Source organism: Mobula birostris, chromosome 25 (assembly GCF_030028105.1).
Source record: "Mobula birostris isolate sMobBir1 chromosome 25, sMobBir1.hap1, whole genome shotgun sequence".
NCBI lineage: Eukaryota > Metazoa > Chordata > Chondrichthyes > Myliobatiformes > Myliobatidae > Mobula > Mobula birostris.
Genome location: NC_092394.1, coordinates 5053395 through 5074869, shown reverse-complemented (window position 1 = coordinate 5074869; position 21475 = coordinate 5053395). Strand labels below are relative to the sequence as shown.

The window sequence follows — 21475 nt, the reverse complement described above, 5'->3', positions numbered from 1 at the left end:
ATGCTCTTGGATGCGTGCATGAATATGCAGAGAAGGTGAGGGGGGATTATGGACCATGTGCAGGCAGAAAGGATTAGATGTCATCAGCTTAATTTAGTTCAGCACAGCTGTGCTGTACTGTTCTATATCCTATGTAAGATATCCCGGCTGACAGGATTTGAACCGATGCTCCTGGATGAGAACTCTGGTTTCTACCCCAGAGACTTAACCACATCATTAGATCATTGGCCAGAGCAGTTAGGGAGTGTGGCAGTGCAGAACAGAAGTATTATGTTACTGGACTAACAATTTAGAGTTCAAATTGCAGGATCATTAATCAGAGGTTTAAGAGTCCAGAAAAAATAAACTGATAGTAATTACAGATTCTTCCAATATCACAACTGCTTCATAAACATACTGGATTTGGGAGCTCGGGCCTGATTTGGCCAGGGCATGTATGTAAACCCAGGCAAGGTCAGCAGTCAACTACCATTCCACCTTCACTAAGGTTACTAGAAGAGTCTGCGTCCGTGTGTTTGTACCCATGTCCGAGTGTGACTGTGAGCGAGGGTGTATACAGTCCCTTGTCATTCAGCCCGTCATAGCTCAGAAAACATCAAGCCATTGCCCTCTGGAACTGAAGCCTCACCCAAGCCTGGCCAAGGTCACCCTGTCCAACTGCCACATCCCAGTGACCAGCAGTCAGAGACACACAAGGGACGCTGGGACATCAGCGGGTCAGAAGGATTCCTGGAAGTCGCCCGCTTCTTGAGCTGACACACAGATGGTGGTGCGGGCGAGATAGACCCACTTGAGCCTTATCAGGCTGCTCTTCTCAAGGCGTTGCTTGAGGCAAAACCTCCACCCTAACCACAGCGAGTCCGCCTGCTCATAACATTCCAGCCTCTCCCCACATCTATCCTTATCAGTACCAAGCAAGCAGTGGGACACTGAGTGAATAGTTAATCAGAGAACCCTCTTTTGGGGTATGCAAATGAAGCCAGCCCATAATAAGGATGTACCAGAGAGAGAGGTGTGAATGTGTAAGAGGGCGAATGTGTGAGAAGGCAAGAGAGAGAGAGAGAGAATGAGAGAGTGCATGTGACAGAGAGTGAGAGACAGAGAGAGACTGGGGAAGGGTTTGGATTGGAGGGGGGAGGTGGAGAAATGGAGAGAAAGCAAGAAGGACCAAAGAAGTAAGAAGTCAAGTCTGCGGCGCTCTCAATCCTGAGGCACCGGTCAGTGGTAAAACCAGAGTGTGGGAGTCACAAAGCCTGCATTGGGAGAGGGCGTCATTTCTCAGGAGGTAGGTTGTGGAAGCTTTACTCTGCACCTTTTCTCACATTCGTTACTTCTTGAAGTTCAGACTTCTCCCTTGCACCAGGGCTGAGTGTTACAGAGTTGTACAGTGGTCACTCAGCAAGTGCCCAGCCTCCAAGCCCAAAGGCTTTGGGTCACACTCTGAGAGTCATTTCAGACTGGTACCTCAGTTCAGCCCTGAGGGTGTGCCAAACTGACATGGAACCAGCTCTCAGATGGGGTCAAGGGGAACAGCAGGAGGGTCACGGGGGTTCAGAGGACTTCCTCCCCTCCTCTGCTCCATTCTCTTCCCTGAGACCCCCCCCACCCCAACTGTGTGATACAGAAAAAAATGTGTCTACCTTTTTAATTCCTTTAAACAAACAATTCCCCACTTAACTTTCTGTACCATAGAGAACAGTCAACTGCTTTGCCTACTCCGCACATTTAACCCATTGAGTCCTGGGTTGCATCCTGTTGAATCTATACAGCAGCAGGTACATTGAGGAAATGGCTCTTAATTCCATGTTGTTTACTGCCCTCTGCTCTCCGAACTTCAACAATATATGGTTTGTCAAATATTCTCAATCTTAAATATTATTCTGGCCCAAAAAGGGTTTTCAGAATTAGAATCAGGTTTATTACACTGACCCAGGTGTGAAATTTATTGTTTATAGGTAACAGTGCAGTATATTTTGTGTATTTTGCATAAATTACAATAACAAATACTGAATATATTAAAAACTTAAACAGGCAATGCAAGAGGGACAAAAATAGTGGGGTACTGAATCAGAATCAGGTTTAATATCACTGGCATATGTTGTGAAATTTGTTGTTTTACAGCAACAGTACATTGCAATATAAATAAAAACTAAATTATAGTAAGTATATTTCAAAAAGAAAATTAAATTAAGGAGTGCAAAAAGAAGGGGACAAACAGTGAGGAAGGCAGATGGGAAGAAACTTTTCCTGAAACATTGAGTTTCTTCTCCCTGATGCTAGTAATGAATCGGGGGCATGTTCTCAGTGGTGAGGATCCTTAATGATGGAGCTGAACGATTTTGCAACTGTCTGCAGCTTTTTCCAATCCTGTGCAGTGGCTCCTCCATACCAGAACACGATTGTCCATTTAATCTCTCAATGTCTTGTTATTTTACCTCACTGCCTATACCTTTTACACCACACCAAACTTCACTATTTTGGCAAACTTGGATATTCCCAATATTAATAGTTGAAGGCCCACAGACAGTGTGAAACTCTGGTTATTGCTGTACAATAGCATGTATGGAGTTAAATCAGAATGCTACTGGTGTGTTCAACAGCATGGCAGAGAGTCCCAGCTTGGCATACCCAGGTTCGCTGTGGATTTTATTCTGTAGTCATAGTTAAACCAGGTGCCGTACTGAGTTAGTCCCATTGGCCCATATCCCTCTAAACCAGGAGTTCCCAAACTGGAGTCCAATGACCTCTTGCTTAATGGTATTGGTCCATGGCATTAAAGAATCTGGGAGCCCCACTCTAAACCTTTTCCTATTGATGTATCCGTCCAAATTGTCTTTTAAACATCTTAGCTGTACCAGCCTCTACCACATCCTCTGGCAGCTTATTCCACACAATACACACAAAACACAAGAGGTCAGACCATATCGATTTCAGGTTGAGACTCTTCATCAGGACTCCACATCATTCCACATACTCACCACATTTTGTGTGGGACATTTTCCTCCCCAGGTATCCTTTAAAGCTTTTCCCTCTCATCTTTAATTAATGCTGTCTAGTTTCAGACTCTCCTTCCACGGAAAATGATTTGTGGGCCATCCACCTTATCTAATATGGTGTCTTGGGCTCCATAGCCATCCATGGTACTGAGTTCCACAGATTCACCACCCTGTGGCTAAAGAAATTCATCCTCATCTTTGTTCTAAAGGGCTGTCCTTGTATTCTGAGGCTGAGGCATCTGGTCCTCAACTATAGCAAACTTCCTCTCCATGCGCACTCTATCTAGGTCATTCAATATTCAATAGGTTTAATGAGATCCCTCTTCATTCTTCTAATCTCCAGTAAGTACTAGCCCCAAGCAATCAAACACTCTGTATACCTTTTTATTCCTGGGATCATTCTTGTTTAAACCCTCTCCAATACCAGCACACTCTTCCTTAAATAAGGGGCCAAAAACTGTTCACAATATTCCAAGTGCAATCTGACCAATGCCTAATAAAGCCTCAGCTTTGCATCCTTATACTTATTCCCACTGGGAGTCAGGCTGGAACCAGAATCTGGAGTCACACTATAACCTCCTACCCAGGGGAACAGTCATGGCCACATTGTCTTCACCTACCCTTGCACACTAGACTATGGTAAAGCACACAAATGCAGTTCCTCTTTAAAGGGATAGTCTCTGATCACAGTGGGACCATATGCTACCTCGGAAAAGTACAAATGTGAAATTAAGAATTTCTTCAACTGTTAAAAAGTTGTTACAGAGAAAATACCCATTTCAATCAGGTCACACAAGCTGCACCGCTGATAAATTCATGATTAGTGATTTATTTAAAGAATGTTAAGTTCACTTGATTGGGAGTTTCAGTTCTCTTTTCCAAGAAAAAATCAACTGCTGATGAACTAAAAATAGTTGAATTCTCTTCCGCAGATGGAGAGTGAGAAAGAAACGGGCCAATTAAAAGCAGGAGACTTCTCTTCCTGATATGAACCCCAACTCTCCCAGCGGCTAAAAGCAGGGTGAAGTCAGTTAAACCCCGGAGTGGCAAACAGTGAGGAACACAGCTCAGAGACCTGAGACGTCAACACCGGCTATAAAGCAAAGGGTGGTCACGATCAGAGCAACCGTGAGTGCTGCTTAAAATGGAACCTGAGGGCCAACACAGTATATGGGGAGAGTGTGGAGGCTCAGTTGTTCTCCTTAGAGCAGAGAGATTTTATCACAGAATTTTAAAAGCATGTGGGGTTTTTGATGGTGTAAATGAGAGAACCAGCTTTCACTGACAGGTGGGTACTCAAATTTAAGGCAATTATCAGACCCTGCAGAAAAATCCCTTTCACTCGGTAACAAGCTGCCTGAAGGGGCAGTAGAATGAAATGCAGAAAGGTTATTGGGGAAGCAAAAATTTTCAAGGCTTTGGAGAAAGAGCAAGACATATCAAATGAATTGGACTGGGGCCAAGAGGCCGCCTTCTGTGCCTTATTGTACTTGGATCTCAACTGATGGGCGCCAAAGTAGCAGAGTGGTTAGCTCAGGGTGTCAGAGTTCGGCGTTCCATTTCGGTGCTGTCTGTAAGGAGTTTCTATGTTCTTCCCCGTGACTGGGTGGGTTTCCTCCCACAGTCCAAAGGCATACTGGTTAGTGGGTTAATTAGTCATTGTAAACAGACCTGTGATTAAACCAGGGTTAAATAGGTGGGTTGCTGGGCTGGAAGGGCCCGTTCTGTGCTGTATTTCTGAATGAAAACTGCCTTTAGGGGTAATGATGCTGCTGTCGTTAATTCCCATGTGAAAATGTTATTGCGTCAGTAACACAGTAAAGAACAGAACAAAGCAAAGTGTTGATCATAGTTCTGGGCGTTGTTGCTTTAATCCATACTGCACCATTGCTGGCAAGTTCCTCGTCTATTTTGAACCGATCGACTTTCCTGTTCATTTTCTGAAATAATTCTGAAGCTAAATGGCAGCTGGCCATGCCTGTGCCAGACTGGGAGCTTGAACAGCAATTTCACTGGTCAGTAAAGTGGGCAGATCCCACTTTTGATCAAAGTCCTTGGTCAGTTGGTGTGTCCTGGGACACTGCCCTTAAGCATGGAGCCCGCCATTATTGAGTCCAGACCTTTGAAAACTTTAAACTCTTCAGCCAGTTCCCAGGAACAGTTAGTTCTGAGTCAAAATGTTAACTGGATTCTTTCCACAGAAATTGCTTGAATGGCTAGGATATAGGACGTTACTGCACAGTACAAGCCCTTCGGTCCACAATGTTATGCTGACCTTTTAAAATAAATTAACCCTCCCCTCCTATATTCCTTTTCTCAATCATTCATGTACCCATCTTAGATGTCCCTAATATATCTGCCTCTACTACCCTGGCAGCATGTTCCATGCACCCACCTGTGTGTGTCTGTGTCTGTGGAATTTGCACTGGATTGAAATAAGCTGCAGAAAGCTGTAAACTCAGTCAGCTCCATCATGAGCATTAACCTCCCCAACATCCAGGGCATCTTCAAGGAGCGATGCCTCAGAAAGACAGCATCCGAATTAAGGACCCTCATCACCCAGGACATGCCCCCTTCTGATTGCTACCATCAGGGAGAAGGTACAGGAGCATGAAGACACACACTCAATGATTCAGGAACAGTTTCTTCCCTTCTGCCATCAGATTTCTGAATGGACAGTGAACCCATGAACACTACCTCACTATTTTTTCCACTTTTAACACTATTTATTATATTTAACATATATACATTTACTGTAAGTTTATATTGAAATGTACTGTTGTTGCATTACAACAAATTTCATGATATATGCTGATGATATTGAATGATTCTGATTCTCTATGTTAAAAAAAAAACTTACCATTGCTACGCCCCTACTTTCCTCCAATCACCTTAAAATTACACCCCCTGGTATTAGCCATACTGCCCTGGGAGAGAATTCTCTGGCTGTCCATTCCATCTACGCCTCCTATCAGAAGTCTTTCCGGCTTTCCTGCTTTAGTGTCAGCAGTTTACTGTGAGATAAGCCCCGGGTATAACACAGCACAAGGGAGTAGAAAGCAGCTATGCTCACATCTGCATCGAGCACTTTTGCTTTGCCACAGCAGGGCACAAAGGTGCTCAACCATCTCACAGAGTTAGAGGACCATGTGAATGAGGTACTGATATTGTAAGGAAAGCAAATTTCCTATCTGCTCCCCCCTCCCCACCAAAATACTCAAGCACAACCCCCTCTACCTGTTCATTCCAGTCACCACGTGGCTTGTGATCTTCTTTCTGACTCAGGAACCATCTTCTGAAAGGGTAGGTGAGGTGAAAGGTGAGATGTTGTGGCTATCCGCTCATTCTCACTGTGGTACTTCCTTATACAACAGGACGCTGAAGATGTGCCTGGAGCTCGGGGCAGGATATCATCATATACTGTAAGTTCACCGTAATGTTACTACAGTATAGATGATGTACTATCCAGGGCCTGACTGTCCGACAAGTCCAAGTTCTGGAAGAATGGATCCAACTATCACACCCAGCGTACAAGAGGTGTGAATCCAAAGAGCATCAAGAGCCTTCACCCATTGTTGTCTTGTATCAGTTCCCTGAGCGGCTCTGCGCCGACACCCCAAGCAGCTCTCACCCTCACTCATTCACCAGCAAACTTTTCAGTAGGACGATGGTGTTCTTTGTCTGAAGGTCCCAACACAAGTTACAGAACCTTGTTATTTAGTTTACTGATGATCGAGGAGTTCATGCTTGCTCCTGAAGCTCGTTGAATCCTGATCCTGCATCTCCCAGGTCCCTGCCACTCTCATTTTACATTGAAAACCCCCTCCCCACCACCAATACACTTGCGCTCAGGACAGACAACCGGATACTGAGGGGGGTGTCGGTTAAACCGTTACCATTACTTGTTTAAGTACTGGTGACGGTTATATCGCTGCTCTCAGGAGCAACTCAGCAGCCGGACGGAGGGGGTAACCAATCTGCATCTCTTCTGATCTAGATCCAGCTGCCATCCCAGAGGAAACATGTCTCTATTAACACTCATCTGGGTTCCACCAGCTCCATGTGCTGTATCTCCACTGATGTTTGTCCAGCTCCTTCACCCTGACCCTCAGTAAATCTCCCACTGTTACTTGCTGCAACTCCAAAAGGGCCAGTGACACACTCCTTATCTTCGGTGTTGTTAATCCGCCCCTTTTGCGGTGAACCAGTCACCCCCACTCACAGCAATTCCACCGAGACACACAATACGAGTAGGAATTACAGCCGCATTGGCAATGTTCTCCTTCCCAAGCAGACAACGAACTATGACTGAACTAAAAGTGATTAGTGCAATGCTGTTGAGCGCCATCGATCACTGATCAGGATTCAATCCCTGCCACTGCCTGTAAGGAGCGTGTACGTTCTCCCTGTGACCGTGTGACTTTCCTCTGGGTGCTCTGGCTTCCTCCCACGTTCTAAAGATATACAGGTCAGGTTAGTAAGCTGAGGCCGTGCTGCCCCCAGCACCTCCCCGGTTTGTTGGTCATTGATGCAAACAACGCACCTGACAGTGTTTGGAAGTTCATAAGGCAAATAAAGCTCATCTAATCTCAGTTCCCGAGATCAATCAGCTCTGACCAAGGTTTAGACTGAACAGCATCAAACCAGTCCAAGCTTTCTCACTCTTGTGGTCTATGCTGCCTTCCAACACAGCAGCATATAGACAGACACATACACAGGCAGGGAACAGAGGGAGGGGGACAAGGAACAGGTAGGTGGGATTAGTTAGACGGCAGCTGTGGTCTGTACTGCTCTATGTAAGTACAATCCAGCCATTTCTTACTCAGCCTAGTTTGCTTTCTGATGCCACAGGTCTGCCCTGGGAAGCTCTGTGGTGTAAAGGGCTGGCACAACATCGTGGGCTGAAGGGTCTGTACTGTGATGTAGCTTTCGTTTTGTTTATTAGACATGTCTATGTACATCCCACATATAATGGTGTGGGATACGGAAGGGGCAGATGGGGCCCCCGACCATCCAGATGCTGGTACCCTCCACTCGCACAGCACTTCCAGGTATTGCCCCATCACAACAGTGCAAAACTCCCTCCAAATTGCCCCTCCCCTCAGCCCTGCTCCCTCCTACAGTGTAGTACCCCTGGGCTGACCGTCAAGTTCAGTGCCCCCTCACTTCTCACTCTGTGCTCCTGCGAGACGATATCCTCCCTGTGCTGCTGCTGACTGCAAATCCCACCCCTCCAGCAGCTCTACTCTCTGCTGCAGGTTGCAAGCGCACTAGTTTCTCATGTTGGAGATGAGTGCTACTCACTGAGCCGGTGATAATAAACCTGAGTCCCATCTCCCTCAAACACACAATCCTCATTTAAGCCCAAATGCTGAAAGACTGATTGTGGCCCTTCTGCAAGCAGGGAGTGATTATCTGATCACTCAAGCTGCAGAGCAGACCCGATGGGCCCAATGGCTTAATAATGCTCCTGTATCTTATGGTCTAAACTACATACCGAGTCTATTAGACACGTTACAGATCTGTCACCTTTCCCCTCAAATGAGTCAATTCCCTTTTCCTTTCTGCTTCCTTCCTCTGTGCACTTGCTGTGGCATTAAAAAAATGTCAGGTTATCTTTAAATTCTCAGCGACGTTATTCAACAGTTTTCAGAAATATTCTCTCTAAATGCACTGCGCGTTGGACAAACTGTTGCACCCGGCATTAATCCACTGCCTTCATCCTCTGAAGTCTCAAAGGGAGCCCAACTGGCACTCAGTCAGGGGCGTCATCTCTCAGCCCGGCATGTTCAGAACATTACTTACTTGATGTTTGGGGGGATAACTTCCAATTATTCTGCTTCTAATGAAATTCAATCCAATGACTTCTGTTGTTGCTGACGCAAAAACACATTACTTCTGAATTTTATTTCAGGGAACAGGCAAGGGGAAAAATACGACTTCCCTGTAGCTATAAGTTTGATCAAAAATACTAATAGGTTACATGATCACTGCAGATTACAAATGACTTGTAATCTTGAGTTTGCGGTGATCTTATATCTTTATTTAAAGATACAGCACAGTAGCAGGCCCTTCGAGCCTGTGCCACCCAATTACACCCATGTAACCAATTAAACCTACCAACCCATGCGTCTTTGGAATGTGGGAGGAAACCAAAGCACCTGCAGGAAACCCACACAGTCACAGGGAACACGTACAAACTCCCTTCACACAGCGACAGGAATTGAACCCCAATTAGTGAAAGCAGGAGCTGCAAATCACTCCTAACCATGACACTATAGTGCCCCTTTGCATTTCTATAATAACTTGTGGGTCACCAGTGCTGTAAAGAGCTGTGTTAAGCTCTACGTTATCGTGCACTCTTGTTTCAAGTAAAGAGAATCAGATACAGAAGTCAGAAATTTTTCTGTTGGGGGTTTGGAATCCTTCCTAACTTCACCCCCTGAACACCCTGGCTGTGAAAGTTCTGTCCCGGGGTTATCTTACGGCCAATACATTTAGGGACAAGGCCATATCTCTAACAGAACAGTGGCAGAAATGTTGAACCCCCTCTCCCAAAATGTTGTGAACTCTTTGAGTGTCGGACTGGAAACTGATCTGGGTTTGTTTGGGTAGTGTTGTTCAGGAACAAGACTTAAAGACTATGCCACCTTCTATACACCCAAGCAAGGGAAATAGTTTCCATCTATCGAAATCGTCCTATGACCTTCTAAATTCTCAGGACTACAAGCCAATTGTACTGCAGCCCTAAGATTCCAGTTCTGGCCTGGGAAATGTACAGAGTTCTCTGTCCCAGGCTGGAAGCTAGCTCAGGATGTGAAACTCAGAACTGCCCTCAGTGTTCCAGGTGAAGTCTAACCAGGATTCTGGAGAGATACAGCAGTTCTTGGAGCCTGCATACCAAGGTAAGGCTTCAGTGGCTCAGTTTCTACTAAAGCCTCCCTTTCTTTACACATTTATAAAAACACGGAGTTGTTCAGCAAAGAAACAGGCTCTTCGGTCCACTTGTATATGCTGACCATGGGACTAGCCTAGAGCCATGGTTGGTATGGTCTTGCTAGGCCCATATCTGTGCAGTTTCACTCTCTGACTCTGACTAATCCCGTTCACCTGCCTTAATTCCATATCCCTCTGTGCCCTGCTCGTTCCCATATCTGTAAAGAAGCCTCTTAAATGCTGCTACTGCTACTGCTTCTGCTTCTGCCTCCATCTCTCCCTCTGGCAGCCCATTCCGGACACCAACTACTCTCTGTGTAGAAAATTCAGCCCTCAGATCTGGGGCGGCATGCCAGTGTAGTGATCAGCTTAATGCTATTACACTGCCAGTGACCCAGGTTCAATTCCTCCTGCTGTATGTGAGGAGCCTGAACCTTCTCCATGTGTCTGTGTTTCCCCCGGGTGGTCCAGCTTCCTCCCACATTCCAAGGACGTGCAGGTTAGTAGGTTGAGGGGTGCAATTGGGCAGTGTGGGCTCGCTGGGCTTGTTATTATGCTGCATCTGTAATAATACAAACTGTCCCCTTTGAACCTCCTCCCTCTCACCTTACACCTATGCCTTGTGGGCTTTAGACATGGGAAACACTCTGCCTATCTATACTACCTATGCCTTTCATGACTTTTTTTTTTACACACCTCCTACAGGTCTTCTCAAAGCTTCCTTCACTCCAGGGAAAACAGATCCAGTCAATCGAATCTCTCTTGATAACTCAAGACCTCCAATATGCACGGGACTTATCGCTGGACTCTGAGGGGGTGTCGGTTAAACCGTTACCATTACTTGTCTAAGTACTGGTAAGGGTTATACCGCTGCTCCCAGACTCTTCTCAGCAGCTGGAAGGTGAAGAGACAACAAAGCACAAGGACCCAGCGGAAGCAATGACAAACTGTGAATTTCTATTAGTTTGTGACTTCAACTGAAATAAAATAAAAACTGCAGGAATAATGGAAGTGGATATACAAGTGATAAAAGTAAGAGCAGCAGCAGAACGGCCAGATTACCGTGTGTTTTGCAGCAAATCTCCCTTCACTAGCAAAAATTTTCTGTAAAACCCTGCTCACAAGATTCAATTTAGACTGCCTTGTTAGGCAGCACACTAGTGTAACAGTTAGCGTAATACTTCACAGCACCAGTGGTCGGGGTTCAATTCCCCCTGCTGTCTGTAAGGAGTTTGTAAAGATTAGCTTTATTTGTCACATATACATCAAAACATACAGTAAAATGAGTCATTTGGATCAAATCAAATCAGCAAAGATTGTGTTGGCGGGGGTGTAGCGGGCAAGTGTCACCATGCTTCCATTGCCAACACAGCATGCCCACAACTCGCCTGCACGTCACTGGAATCTGAGAGGACACTAGAGCATCTGGAGGAAACCCTCACAGCCAGGGGGAGAGATACAAACTCCTTACAGACAGCGGCAGGAATTGAACCCAGGTTGCTAGTGCGGTAAAGTGTTCTGCTAACCACTACGCTGTTCTCCACCATGACCTTGAGGGCTTCCTCTGAGTTCTCCCGTTTCCTCCCACATTTCAAGGATGTACTAATTAGGGCTAGTGAGTTATGGGCAGGGTATATGCTGGCACTGGAATTATGGCGACACCTGTGGGCTGCTCCCAGCACACCCTGGGACTGTGCTGGTCATTGACGTAAGTGACACATTTCACTATTGTTTCGATGTACACGTGATAAATAAAACTAATGCTTTATCTTCATCTTTTTCTCTCCATCTCAAACTCAGATTAATTATCCAAATTCAGTGGCTATTTGCGTCATTTGGGTGTGTCTGTGTAACCGTGCTCTATCATGTGGGTCCCCCATGCATTCTACACTATGTAAATTTCACTTTAAGTCTCTCTCTTCTGTCCCAATTTGCAAAGACTTATTTCACCACCATCCTTGAGCTCACTTAGAGCTGACCACACAGTCTCGTTTATAGAATTCCAATCAGCCTTTTCCAATTCCTCCATGGCCTTTTCCAGACACAAAATCAAGCATCCTTCCCACCCCACCCTTCAGCTCTTTAGCCTAAAGCTCTAAAATTTCCTCCCTAAATCTCCCCATCTCCCTCTGCATTTAAAATTCTCAATCCCTCCATCTGGGAGGAGATAGAGGAGCCTGAACAAAGTTTTACAAACAACTTCCTCCCCTCCACCATCAGATTTCTGAACCCATGAACACTACCTCACGTTTACTCTCTTTTTGCATTACGTATTTACTTTATTAAATTTATTTTATATATTATACTTGCAAATATATTTCTTATAATTTTTCTATTTATTGTAACATAATACCTTTAATGTATTGTGTTGTACCACTGCCACAAAACAACAAATTTCTCAACAGGTCAGTGATAATAATTTTGATTCTGATTGACTGAGCTACATTTTGTCTGAAGCAACACACACAAAATGCCGGAGGAACTCAGCAGGTCAGGCAGTGCCCATGGAGGGGAAAAACCATTAATGTTTCGAGCCAAGACTCTTCATCAGGAAGCTGAGACAAGTAAGGGTCAAAGTTAAAGTCTGTCCCAAGCCTTTGTGGCCCATCAGGCTGGTGCTTATGCCGGTTTCTGTGGCCTGAAGCGACTGAGAGTACAAGACCCCCCTCCGGATAGGATGCCAGCCTATCGCGAGGTTAACCCCCAGTAGTTTGCTGGTACTCATTTTCAGCTGGGTGGACTGGAGCAGTGTGTGGTTAAGTGCCTTGCTCAAAGACACAACACGCTGCCTTGGCCGAGACTCGAACCCACGACCTTCAGGTCGTGAGCCCAACGCCCTAACCACTTGGCCACACACCACAAGAAAGAGTACTATGTCAATAATAGTATCATCCTGCGGAGTGCAATAGATAGAGACCAGCCCACATTTTTAACTAATGTTTCTGGAGTGGGACTTCAACTCCAGCAGTGGTTAGTGTAGCCGTCTCACAGCTCCAAAGGACCCAGTTTCCATCCTACTCCTCAGTGCTGTCTGTGTGGAATCCACAGGTTCCCTCTGTCAGATGCTAGCAGAGATAATGCTGCAGCTCTAGAAGATGATAAGGGGCACAGAGTGGACAACCAGAGACTTTTTCCCCAGGCAGAAATGGCTAATACTAGGGGGCATAATTTTAAGGTGATTGGAAAAAAGTATGGGGTGGAGTCAGAGGCAAGATTTTTCTACACAGAGTGGTGAGTGTGTGGAACGCACTGCCAGGGGTGGTGGTGGAGGCAGATACATCAGAGACTCTCAGACAGGCACACGGATGTAAGAAAATGGAGGGCTATGTGAGAGGGAAGGGTTATCCACCCTGGGGAAAAGGTTTCTGACGCAACACATCAGGGCAAAGGTGTTGGATTCAGGGTTAAGAGCGCAGGAATCATGAACTGTGCCTTCATGTGCAGGCAGCAGAGCATCCTTTCTCAGGGTAGTAGGTTAAGGTCTCTGACTGTCCACTCGATCAATGCCGCATTATCTTGTGCACCAACATCACTTTCCTTCGACTTGCCATTGCCATCGTCAGGATGCAACCAACCGTCTCAGGTAGATCTGTCTGCGTACCACCATTTACAATGTACTGTGGTCTGGGGACGTTCTACGTCAGTATAACTGGATTGCTTACACCTTGCCCTCCTTCACTGCCTGCCAGCCCAATGAGAGGCTGAAATGGAGCAGCAGCATTCCGGCATTCTGCCTGATGGAAACTTGAAAGTTGAAAGAAGGTGACACAGCCAGTGGGTGACTAGGCTGAAATTTAAGACTCCTTTGTTTTAAACACCCAGGAAACAAGTTAAATAAGGAGATATAATATAGAGAAATAATTATTTAAATCTTACCTTGGACAGAATCCCTCCTCCTGAGGCTAAAGGAATTAAGATAGAAATTGAAGGCTTGGCAGCAAAGTGACGATCTTTCTCTGTACCATTCATTAAGCGACACGAGTCTCATGAGGCTGGTGAAACAGGGAATTACTGAACTTTCTCTTTAATTACTTTCTGATGTTTCACAAACAATACATACACATTCAAACAACCCAACCACTCAGAGAATGTACGTTCCAGGAAAGAACCATTATTTCCTGTAACCCCATTAAATGTGTTGATCACAGCCAGAACACCCTGAAGAGCAGACCCACTCACAGAGCTTGATACTTTACCACTGTGAGAAGTTTGAAGGTTGTAATGTCGGGCCTCACTAATAACTGATCTGCTTTGTTAGACATAAGCGCAGTCAGTAGTTTTTCGGGTATGCTTGTGTCATAGTACAAGGCTTCAAATCCCACGAGGATTTGAATTTAGTTTAAATATGTGGAAACATGGTGGTGTGTTAACCGAAGGGACTGTGAAGCTGTAATTAATTGTAAAAACTTATCTAGGCTAATAAAGACCTTTACAAAGTAACATTGTCTGGGCCATAAACACACCCTGATGTGGTTGAGTTTAACCCTGAAGTACTGCAGTGACAGATTTAATAGATGTACAATGGACTGTAAACAATGATCCTTCCTGTAAAATTTTTATACTTTATTTAGAGATACCACATGGAACGGGCCCTTCCGGCACAACGAGCTGCGCCACCCAGCAACCCACCTGGCCTAATCGCTGGACAATGTACAATGACCAATTAACCTACTAACTGGTACCTGGTACGTCTTGGGAATATGGGGGGAATGCACAAACTCCTTACCGATGGCACCAGATTCGAACCCCAAACTCTGACAGCCCAAGCTGTAACAACTATTACAGTGTCATGCTAACCGGTACTCCAGAGCTCAAGACTGACAAAGCACTGTGTTTAAGTGTGAAGGTGATAAAACAGCAAACAGCCAGGTTATACCCATATCTCAAGGACTGCAGTGATTCAGGGCAGCTTACTGCCACCTTCACAAGGGGAACTAGAGAGACAATAAATGCTATCTCATTCTCTGAAGTCCACATCACTGGAATTAATAAAAAGTCAGAGAACTTCCCTCTGATTGAACATCAACAACAGCCCACTTGTTAGTGGTACAAACTGATTACACGAGAGATTATTAAAATTGAACTCCACCATGAAAAACGTTTTTGTCCACATTCCTGGCAAACTCCCACCTTTCTTTTAAAAAAAAACTTCAGTGAGCTTTCCTGTGAAGCCCTTTCCACAGGAGTCCAAAGGCTTGCGTCAAGTTACAAGCTATCAAGACAGGTTGCTTGCTGCATCCGCTGATTCGGTGGGATAAGGATGGGGTGGACAGTAGGGCAGTGAGGAGAAACAGCCCCTCAAGTCATCTGTTTGGGTGAACAGCAGGCTCACTTCTTGACTTTCACACGCAGTCTCAACTGCACGTCGCAGAGAAAGACGTTCATCAGGTCCTGTCCCACATCTCGGGCAATTTTACCAATCAGGCTACCTCCCTGGCCAATCAATAATTTCTGCCAACATAAAAGTTACAAAAAAAAATAGCATTTTAACAAAAGATCACAAAATCTCACAGCACTTTATATGTACAAGGCAATCAAGAGGACAGCCAAAGACTTTTCCCCAGGTCAGAAATGGCTAATAGAAGGGGACATAATTTTAAGTTGACTGGGGTAAACTATAGGAGGGGAATTATAGAGGTGGGTTTTTACCCAGAGAGTGGTGGGTGTCTGGAATGCAAGAGTGGTGGTACATCGGAAACATTTAAAAGACTCATAGATAGGCACATGGATGATAGAAAAATGAAGCGCTGTCTGGGAGGGAAGGGTTAGATTGATTTTAGAGTAGGTCAAAAAGTCAGCACATCATCATGCGTCAAAAGGCCTGTACTGTTGCGTTCACATGGAGAGAATTGCATGGGTGGGGGGCACAGGAGAGGGTGAGAGAGAAAGAGAGAGATTGAATATTTAACAAAATGACATCAAGAGATGGCTTAGATCCAGGTGATTTAAAACGGTGGTCTCCAACCACTGGGCCGCGAGCATGTGCTATCGGGCCGCACGGAAATGATATGATTTGGCGATATGAACCGATATGAGTCCTCATTCCCTGTCATGCACTGTTGAACTTAAACACCGCCCCCCCACCCCCCCACTCCCCAGTCCGCAAGAACATCGTCAATATTAAACCGGTCTGCGGTGTGCAAAAGGCTGGGGACTTCTGATTTAAAAGACCTGTTGGGGTACAGTACTGTTCAAAAGTCTTCAGCACCTATATATAACTAGATGCCCAAGACTTTTCACAGTACTGTAGTAATTTTATGTATTACTGTTGCAATACAAATTTCATCATGAGAAACGTGAGTGATGGTAAACCTGATTCTGACATTTATTTGTTTGTGATACAGCGCAGAGCAGCCCCTTCCAGCCCTTCGAGCCACGATTTAACCCTAGCCTCATCACATGACAATTTACAATGGCCAATTAACCTACCAAGATATGGCTCTCCATTATGGACTGAGAGTGGAAAGGGGGCAGGGAGAGGGGTATCATGGTTGGAAAAGGGGAAGGAGTGGGAAGCACCAGAGTGACATTCTGTAATGATCAATAAAGCAGTTGTTTGGAATAAAATGACCTTGCCTGGTGTCTTCGACCTGGGTGTGTCTGCACCCGCACCACCAACTGCCCCTGGCACTCCTTTTCTGCCACCTGTCCCACACTCCTCTTGCAGCACTCCACCCTTGCCATTTCCAACATTCTTTGCTCCTGCCAGATTTACAAACTTGCTCTCCACTCCATGTTGACAAATACAGTACTGTGCAAATGCCTTAGGCGCCCTAGCTATATATATGTGCCTAGGACTTTTGCACAGTACTATAGATGGACAAAGTCCAAGGATACTGGTATAAGAGCTCAAAACAATACTAAAAATTAGACCTGCAGCCTTCACAGCCTCAACACAGGTGCCCCTCAGGGCTGTGTCCTAAACCCCCTCCTTTACTCTCTGTATACCAATGATTGTGTTGCCACCCACAGCTCCAATCTGCTAATTAAATTTGCTGACAGCACTACACTGGTAGGCCTAATCTCAAATAATAATGAGGCAGCCTACAGAGAAGAAGTCACCACCCTGACACAGTGGTGCCAAGATAACAATCTCTCACTCAACGTCGCAAAAACAAAGGAGCTGGTTGTGGACTACAGGAGGAATGGAGACAGGCTAGTCCCTATTGACATCAGTGGATGTGGGGTTGAGAGGGTGAACAGCTTTAAGTTCCTCGGCATACACATCACTGAGGATCTCAGGTGGTCTATACATACTGGCTGGTCTATACAACTAACAGTGCCTCTTTCAACTCAGACAGTTGGAGAAGTTTGCTGTGAGCCCCCAAATCCTAAGATCTTTCTACAGGGGCATAATTAAGAGCATCCTGACTGGCTGCATCACTGCCTGGTATGGGAACTGTACTTCTCTCAATCACAGGACTCTGCAGAGAGTGGTGCAGACAGCCCAGCGCATCTGTAGATGTGAACTTCCCACTATTCAGGACATTTACAAAGACAGGTGTGTAAAAAGGGTCTGAAGGATCACTGGGGACTCAAGTCATCCCAACCACAAACTGTTCCAGCTGCTACCATCTGGGAAACAAAATCCAGGACCAACAGGCTCCAGGACAGCTTCTTCCACCAGGCCATCAGACTGCTTAACTCATGCTGACATAACTGTATTTCTATGTTATATAGACTATCCTGTTGTACATACTATTTATTATAAATTACTATAAACTGCACATTGCACATTTAGACGGAGACAAAACATGAAGAATTTTACTCTTCATGTACAGTATATGAAGGATGTGAGGAATAAAGTCAATTCAGTTCAGGGAGATATAGGTGAAAATAAAGAACTTCCTCACTCACGCAAGAAAAGCACTGATGAATGCCAAGTTCAGCCCGCAACCCGATAGATTTTTGTGTGATGACTGTAATAAGTGTTATGAAGCTGCAAGATTGATGATGAGTAGGTGTGGTGGGGAAATGGAGAAATAATCCAGCAGTGAGGACCTGAGACCGAAGTGTTCAGTCAGCACTGATCAGTACACTGCAAAATCGTGGACACATGGGAGACTTGCTGTGGGACAGTGGCCCACTTGACACAGGGCTACAGGTTATCCCACAACAGCAAAAGGCTGGGAACTGTGTCGATCTAATTGATGGATTAGATATAGTATACAGCAAGTTATTTTGAAAACAAAGACAAAATAGTCAACAAATGTGCAAAGTAGGGAAAAGACAGGCATGTTGGAGATGTAGCCCAGAGTTTCACAGTGAAGTTTGGACAGTCTGCATTTGCAAAGTGAATTGTTGATAACACCTCGCCCCAACCTACAATCCCAGCTTCTGATACTATTCCTACTCTCTCCTCTCCATCCGGCCTTCACCATTCCCTCTCCTGGATCCATCCATCACCTGCCAGCTCTTGCTCCATCCCATTCCCTCAACCTTTTTATTGGTCAATTCAATCTGTGGAGGTTGTGGCAAGGCAAGGGTTAACAATGGCCAGGCAAGGAAAAATTTGCATTCAGCAAGAAGGGTCTTTGAAGTGCATAGCTTCTCTTTGCACAGCAGGTCATGTTTCTGGAGACAGTTTTCTTAGAAGTTTGTGTAGAGTCGGCATGTCACCAAAAACTTTGACAAACTTCTATAGTTGCACAGTGGCTCACTGTACACATTACAGCCTGGTAGGGGAACATCAATCCCCAAGAACAGAAAAGTTTACAAAAAGTGGTGGACACAGCCCAATCGGTCACAGGCAAAGCCCTCCCCAACATTCAGCACGTTTACATGGAGCGCTGCCGCACAAAGACTCCCGTACTGCAGACCATGCTCTCTTGTCTTCACTATCAAGGGGAAAGAGAACAGAATCCTCAGGTCCCACATCACCAGGTTCAGGAACAGTTGTTACCCTACAACCATCAGGTTCCTGAATTGGCATGGAAACTTCACTCACCACTACTCTGAACTGATACTACAACCTGCAGATTTACTTCCGAGAACCCTTTATAACTTATGTGCTCAGTATTAACTTTTTTATTTGCTTAGTTTGTCTACATTTCCACACTGGTTGTTTGCTTATGCAGATTTTTCAGTAAATTCTATTGTATTTCTTTATTTTACAGTAAACGTCTGTGATAATGGATCTAAAGGTAGTTTATCATAACATATACGTAAGCTGATAAGAAATTTTACTTTTGACTGTGAATCTGAACCATGAACTCACTGACTCCACTGCAAAGAAGTAACAAGACAGTATCTACAAACATACTCACCGCGTGATTCTTCCTGGCAACAGTGAGGTTCTGCAGAATCCGGAGCTCCCCGCTTGGTCCCTCCTCCCACAGCTCGGTGTCCTAGAAGTTAACAGATGTTTAAGTGTGTTTGATTTCACACCCAGGACAGACATCAAGGCACTGATCTACACCCAGATTTTCCTCACCACTGGACCAGACCGGAAATACAAGGCACCAGTCCTCCATTTGTCAGACCTGAGTGGAGGATGTGGAAAGGGGTGGGCTCCAACTCTGTCAGAGCTGGGGGTCCTATAAAAGGAGGGTGGGACCCAGACTGAGCTCAAGACTGTCAAGTTTATTTTCCATAAGACCATAAAACACAGGAGCACAATTAGGCATGTCAAGTCTACTCCACAATTCAAATATGCTCTCATCCCATTCATTTGCCTTCTCCCTGTAACTTTTAATGTCGTTACTAATCAGGAACCTATATATGCAATGACTTGCCCTCTGCAGCAGTCTGTAGCAATAAATTCCAGATTCACCACCCGCCTCATCTTGGTTCTTGTGCCCTCTGGTCCTAGACTCTCCCACTACAGGTGACATCCTCTCCATGTCCATTCTATCTAGGCCTTTCAATACAGGTTTCCCCCGCCATCCGTAGGTAGAGCGTTCCTATGAAACGGTTCGTAAGCCGAAATGTCGTAAAGCAAAGAAGCAATTACCATTTATTTATATGGGAAAATTTTGTGAGCGTTCACAGACCCAAAAATAACCTACCAAATCATGCCAAATAACACATAAAACCTAAAATAACAGTAACATATAGTAAAAGCAGGAATGATATGATAAATACACAGCCTATATAAAGTAGAAATATTTTTCCACAATCATTACTGAACTGTTCTCCGTAGCGAAAATCTCACGCAAGTACTGTTGGCAAGAACACTCTCTCCAGTAACCTTTAAGCTATGAAGCTGCCAAATCATACCAAATAACACGTAAAAATACACAGCCTATATAAAGTAGAAATAATGTATGTACAGTGTAGTATCACTTACAGGAATCGGGACAGTGCCGAGCACACTGATGATGGTGTGTTAGACTGAGTCGTCACAAGCTGGGGTGGTGCAGTGGCCCCCACCCTCCAGGCTGCTGAGCGATACATTGCCGCGAAGAACGCAGGGGTCCAGCAGTAGCCGGGTGCTACGCAGCACATCTTTAAGAAAAAAGCCGAAATAAACATGCTAATTAATTAGGTGCCGCCCGTAATTGTCGGCCCAGATCAGTGCCTATTTCTGATTGTGTCGTCTCTGATCTGGGCCGACAATTATGTGTCAGCGGCAGCTAATCAATTAGCATGTTTATTTTGGCTTTTTTCTTAAAGATGTGCTGTGTGCCTTCCAGCTACCTTTGCATTCTCCGCGAATCGGTATCTGCCCGTGGCCTGGTGGTGGGACACTGGGGTGTCATCTCGTCATCGTCTGTTTCCATTAGAGCAGGCGGCTCATCGTCTTCTATCTCTGCCCGCCTCGATGTCGAAGGTCGGGGTTCGTCGTCTGCTGTGGCTGAAGTGGAAGGCTTGAGAAATGACAGTATGCTTGACTGCTGAGCCTCGTGCATTTTCCTATCACACAGTTCTTTAATAAGGACTCAAACCATCTTGCAAATATCCCCTAAACGGACGTACCCTTTCAAAATTAAAGTCGTACTTTATCATCACTCATTTGGTTTCGATTGTTATCCTTTTTTCTTCCAATTGCATCAGCTCTTCATCTGTCAGTTCTTGGTCATGGGATGCCAAAACCTCTTCAACATCATCTTCGTCAGCTTCCACAAGCCAAACTCACTTTGTCCTTACTTCGTTCACCATGATCGAAACGCTTAATTATGTCTAGTTTTACCGTAAGTGTAACACCCTTACGAGCTCTTTCAGGCTTTTCAGATACCTTAGAACTCATCTTGCAAATGGCTGCTCACAGGCACGTGTTAAAGCAAAGCAGTTCCGAATCCGGGGGAGAGCGGCTGCTCGGGGCGCACTGCCTTTTATCGCGCGCTGAATTTTTTTTTCGTAACAGTGAAAACACCTTCTGAAAGTGAAAACAGGGTACTAATGTAGGTCTTTCATAACGGTGAGGTTTTGTAAAGCAAATGTTCGAAAAGCGGGGGACACTTGTATTCGGTAGGTTTCAATGAGACCCCCTTCATTCTTCTAAATTCCAGCAAGTACAGGCCCAGAGCCTTTCACATGTTAACTTGGGAGCATTCTCATGAACCTACTCTGTACCCTCTCCAATACCACTCCTTTCTTAGACC

The 21475-nt window shown here is 45.2% G+C and overlaps 1 protein-coding gene and 1 long non-coding RNA gene across 5 annotated transcripts in view; one reads left to right on the top strand and one right to left on the bottom strand.

The window, feature by feature from the left end:
- Positions 1–912: 912 nt before the first annotated feature.
- LOC140187793 (uncharacterized) lies at positions 913–20367 on the top strand. Of its 2 annotated transcripts, XR_011883154.1 has the most exons (4): positions 913–1285; positions 3929–4124; positions 10638–11640; positions 19049–20367. It is a non-coding gene; the product is annotated as an uncharacterized lncRNA (long non-coding RNA). The 2 variants fall into 2 exon arrangements; XR_011883153.1 differs by lacking the exon at positions 19049–20367 and having other exon boundaries at positions 937–1285; positions 10638–14982.
- The window catches only part of eral1 (Era-like 12S mitochondrial rRNA chaperone 1), a 28169-nt gene continuing 20611 nt past the window's right edge, over positions 13918–21475 (bottom strand). For all 3 annotated transcript variants that reach the window (XM_072243520.1, XM_072243522.1, XM_072243521.1), the window contains 2 exons: positions 19199–19279; positions 13918–15383 (listed from right to left, as the gene is read on the bottom strand). In XM_072243520.1, coding sequence (XP_072099621.1) covers positions 15261–15383; positions 19199–19279 — 204 coding nt within the window. In that variant the 3' untranslated portion in view covers positions 13918–15260. The remainder of the gene's footprint in view (positions 15384–19198; positions 19280–21475) is intronic.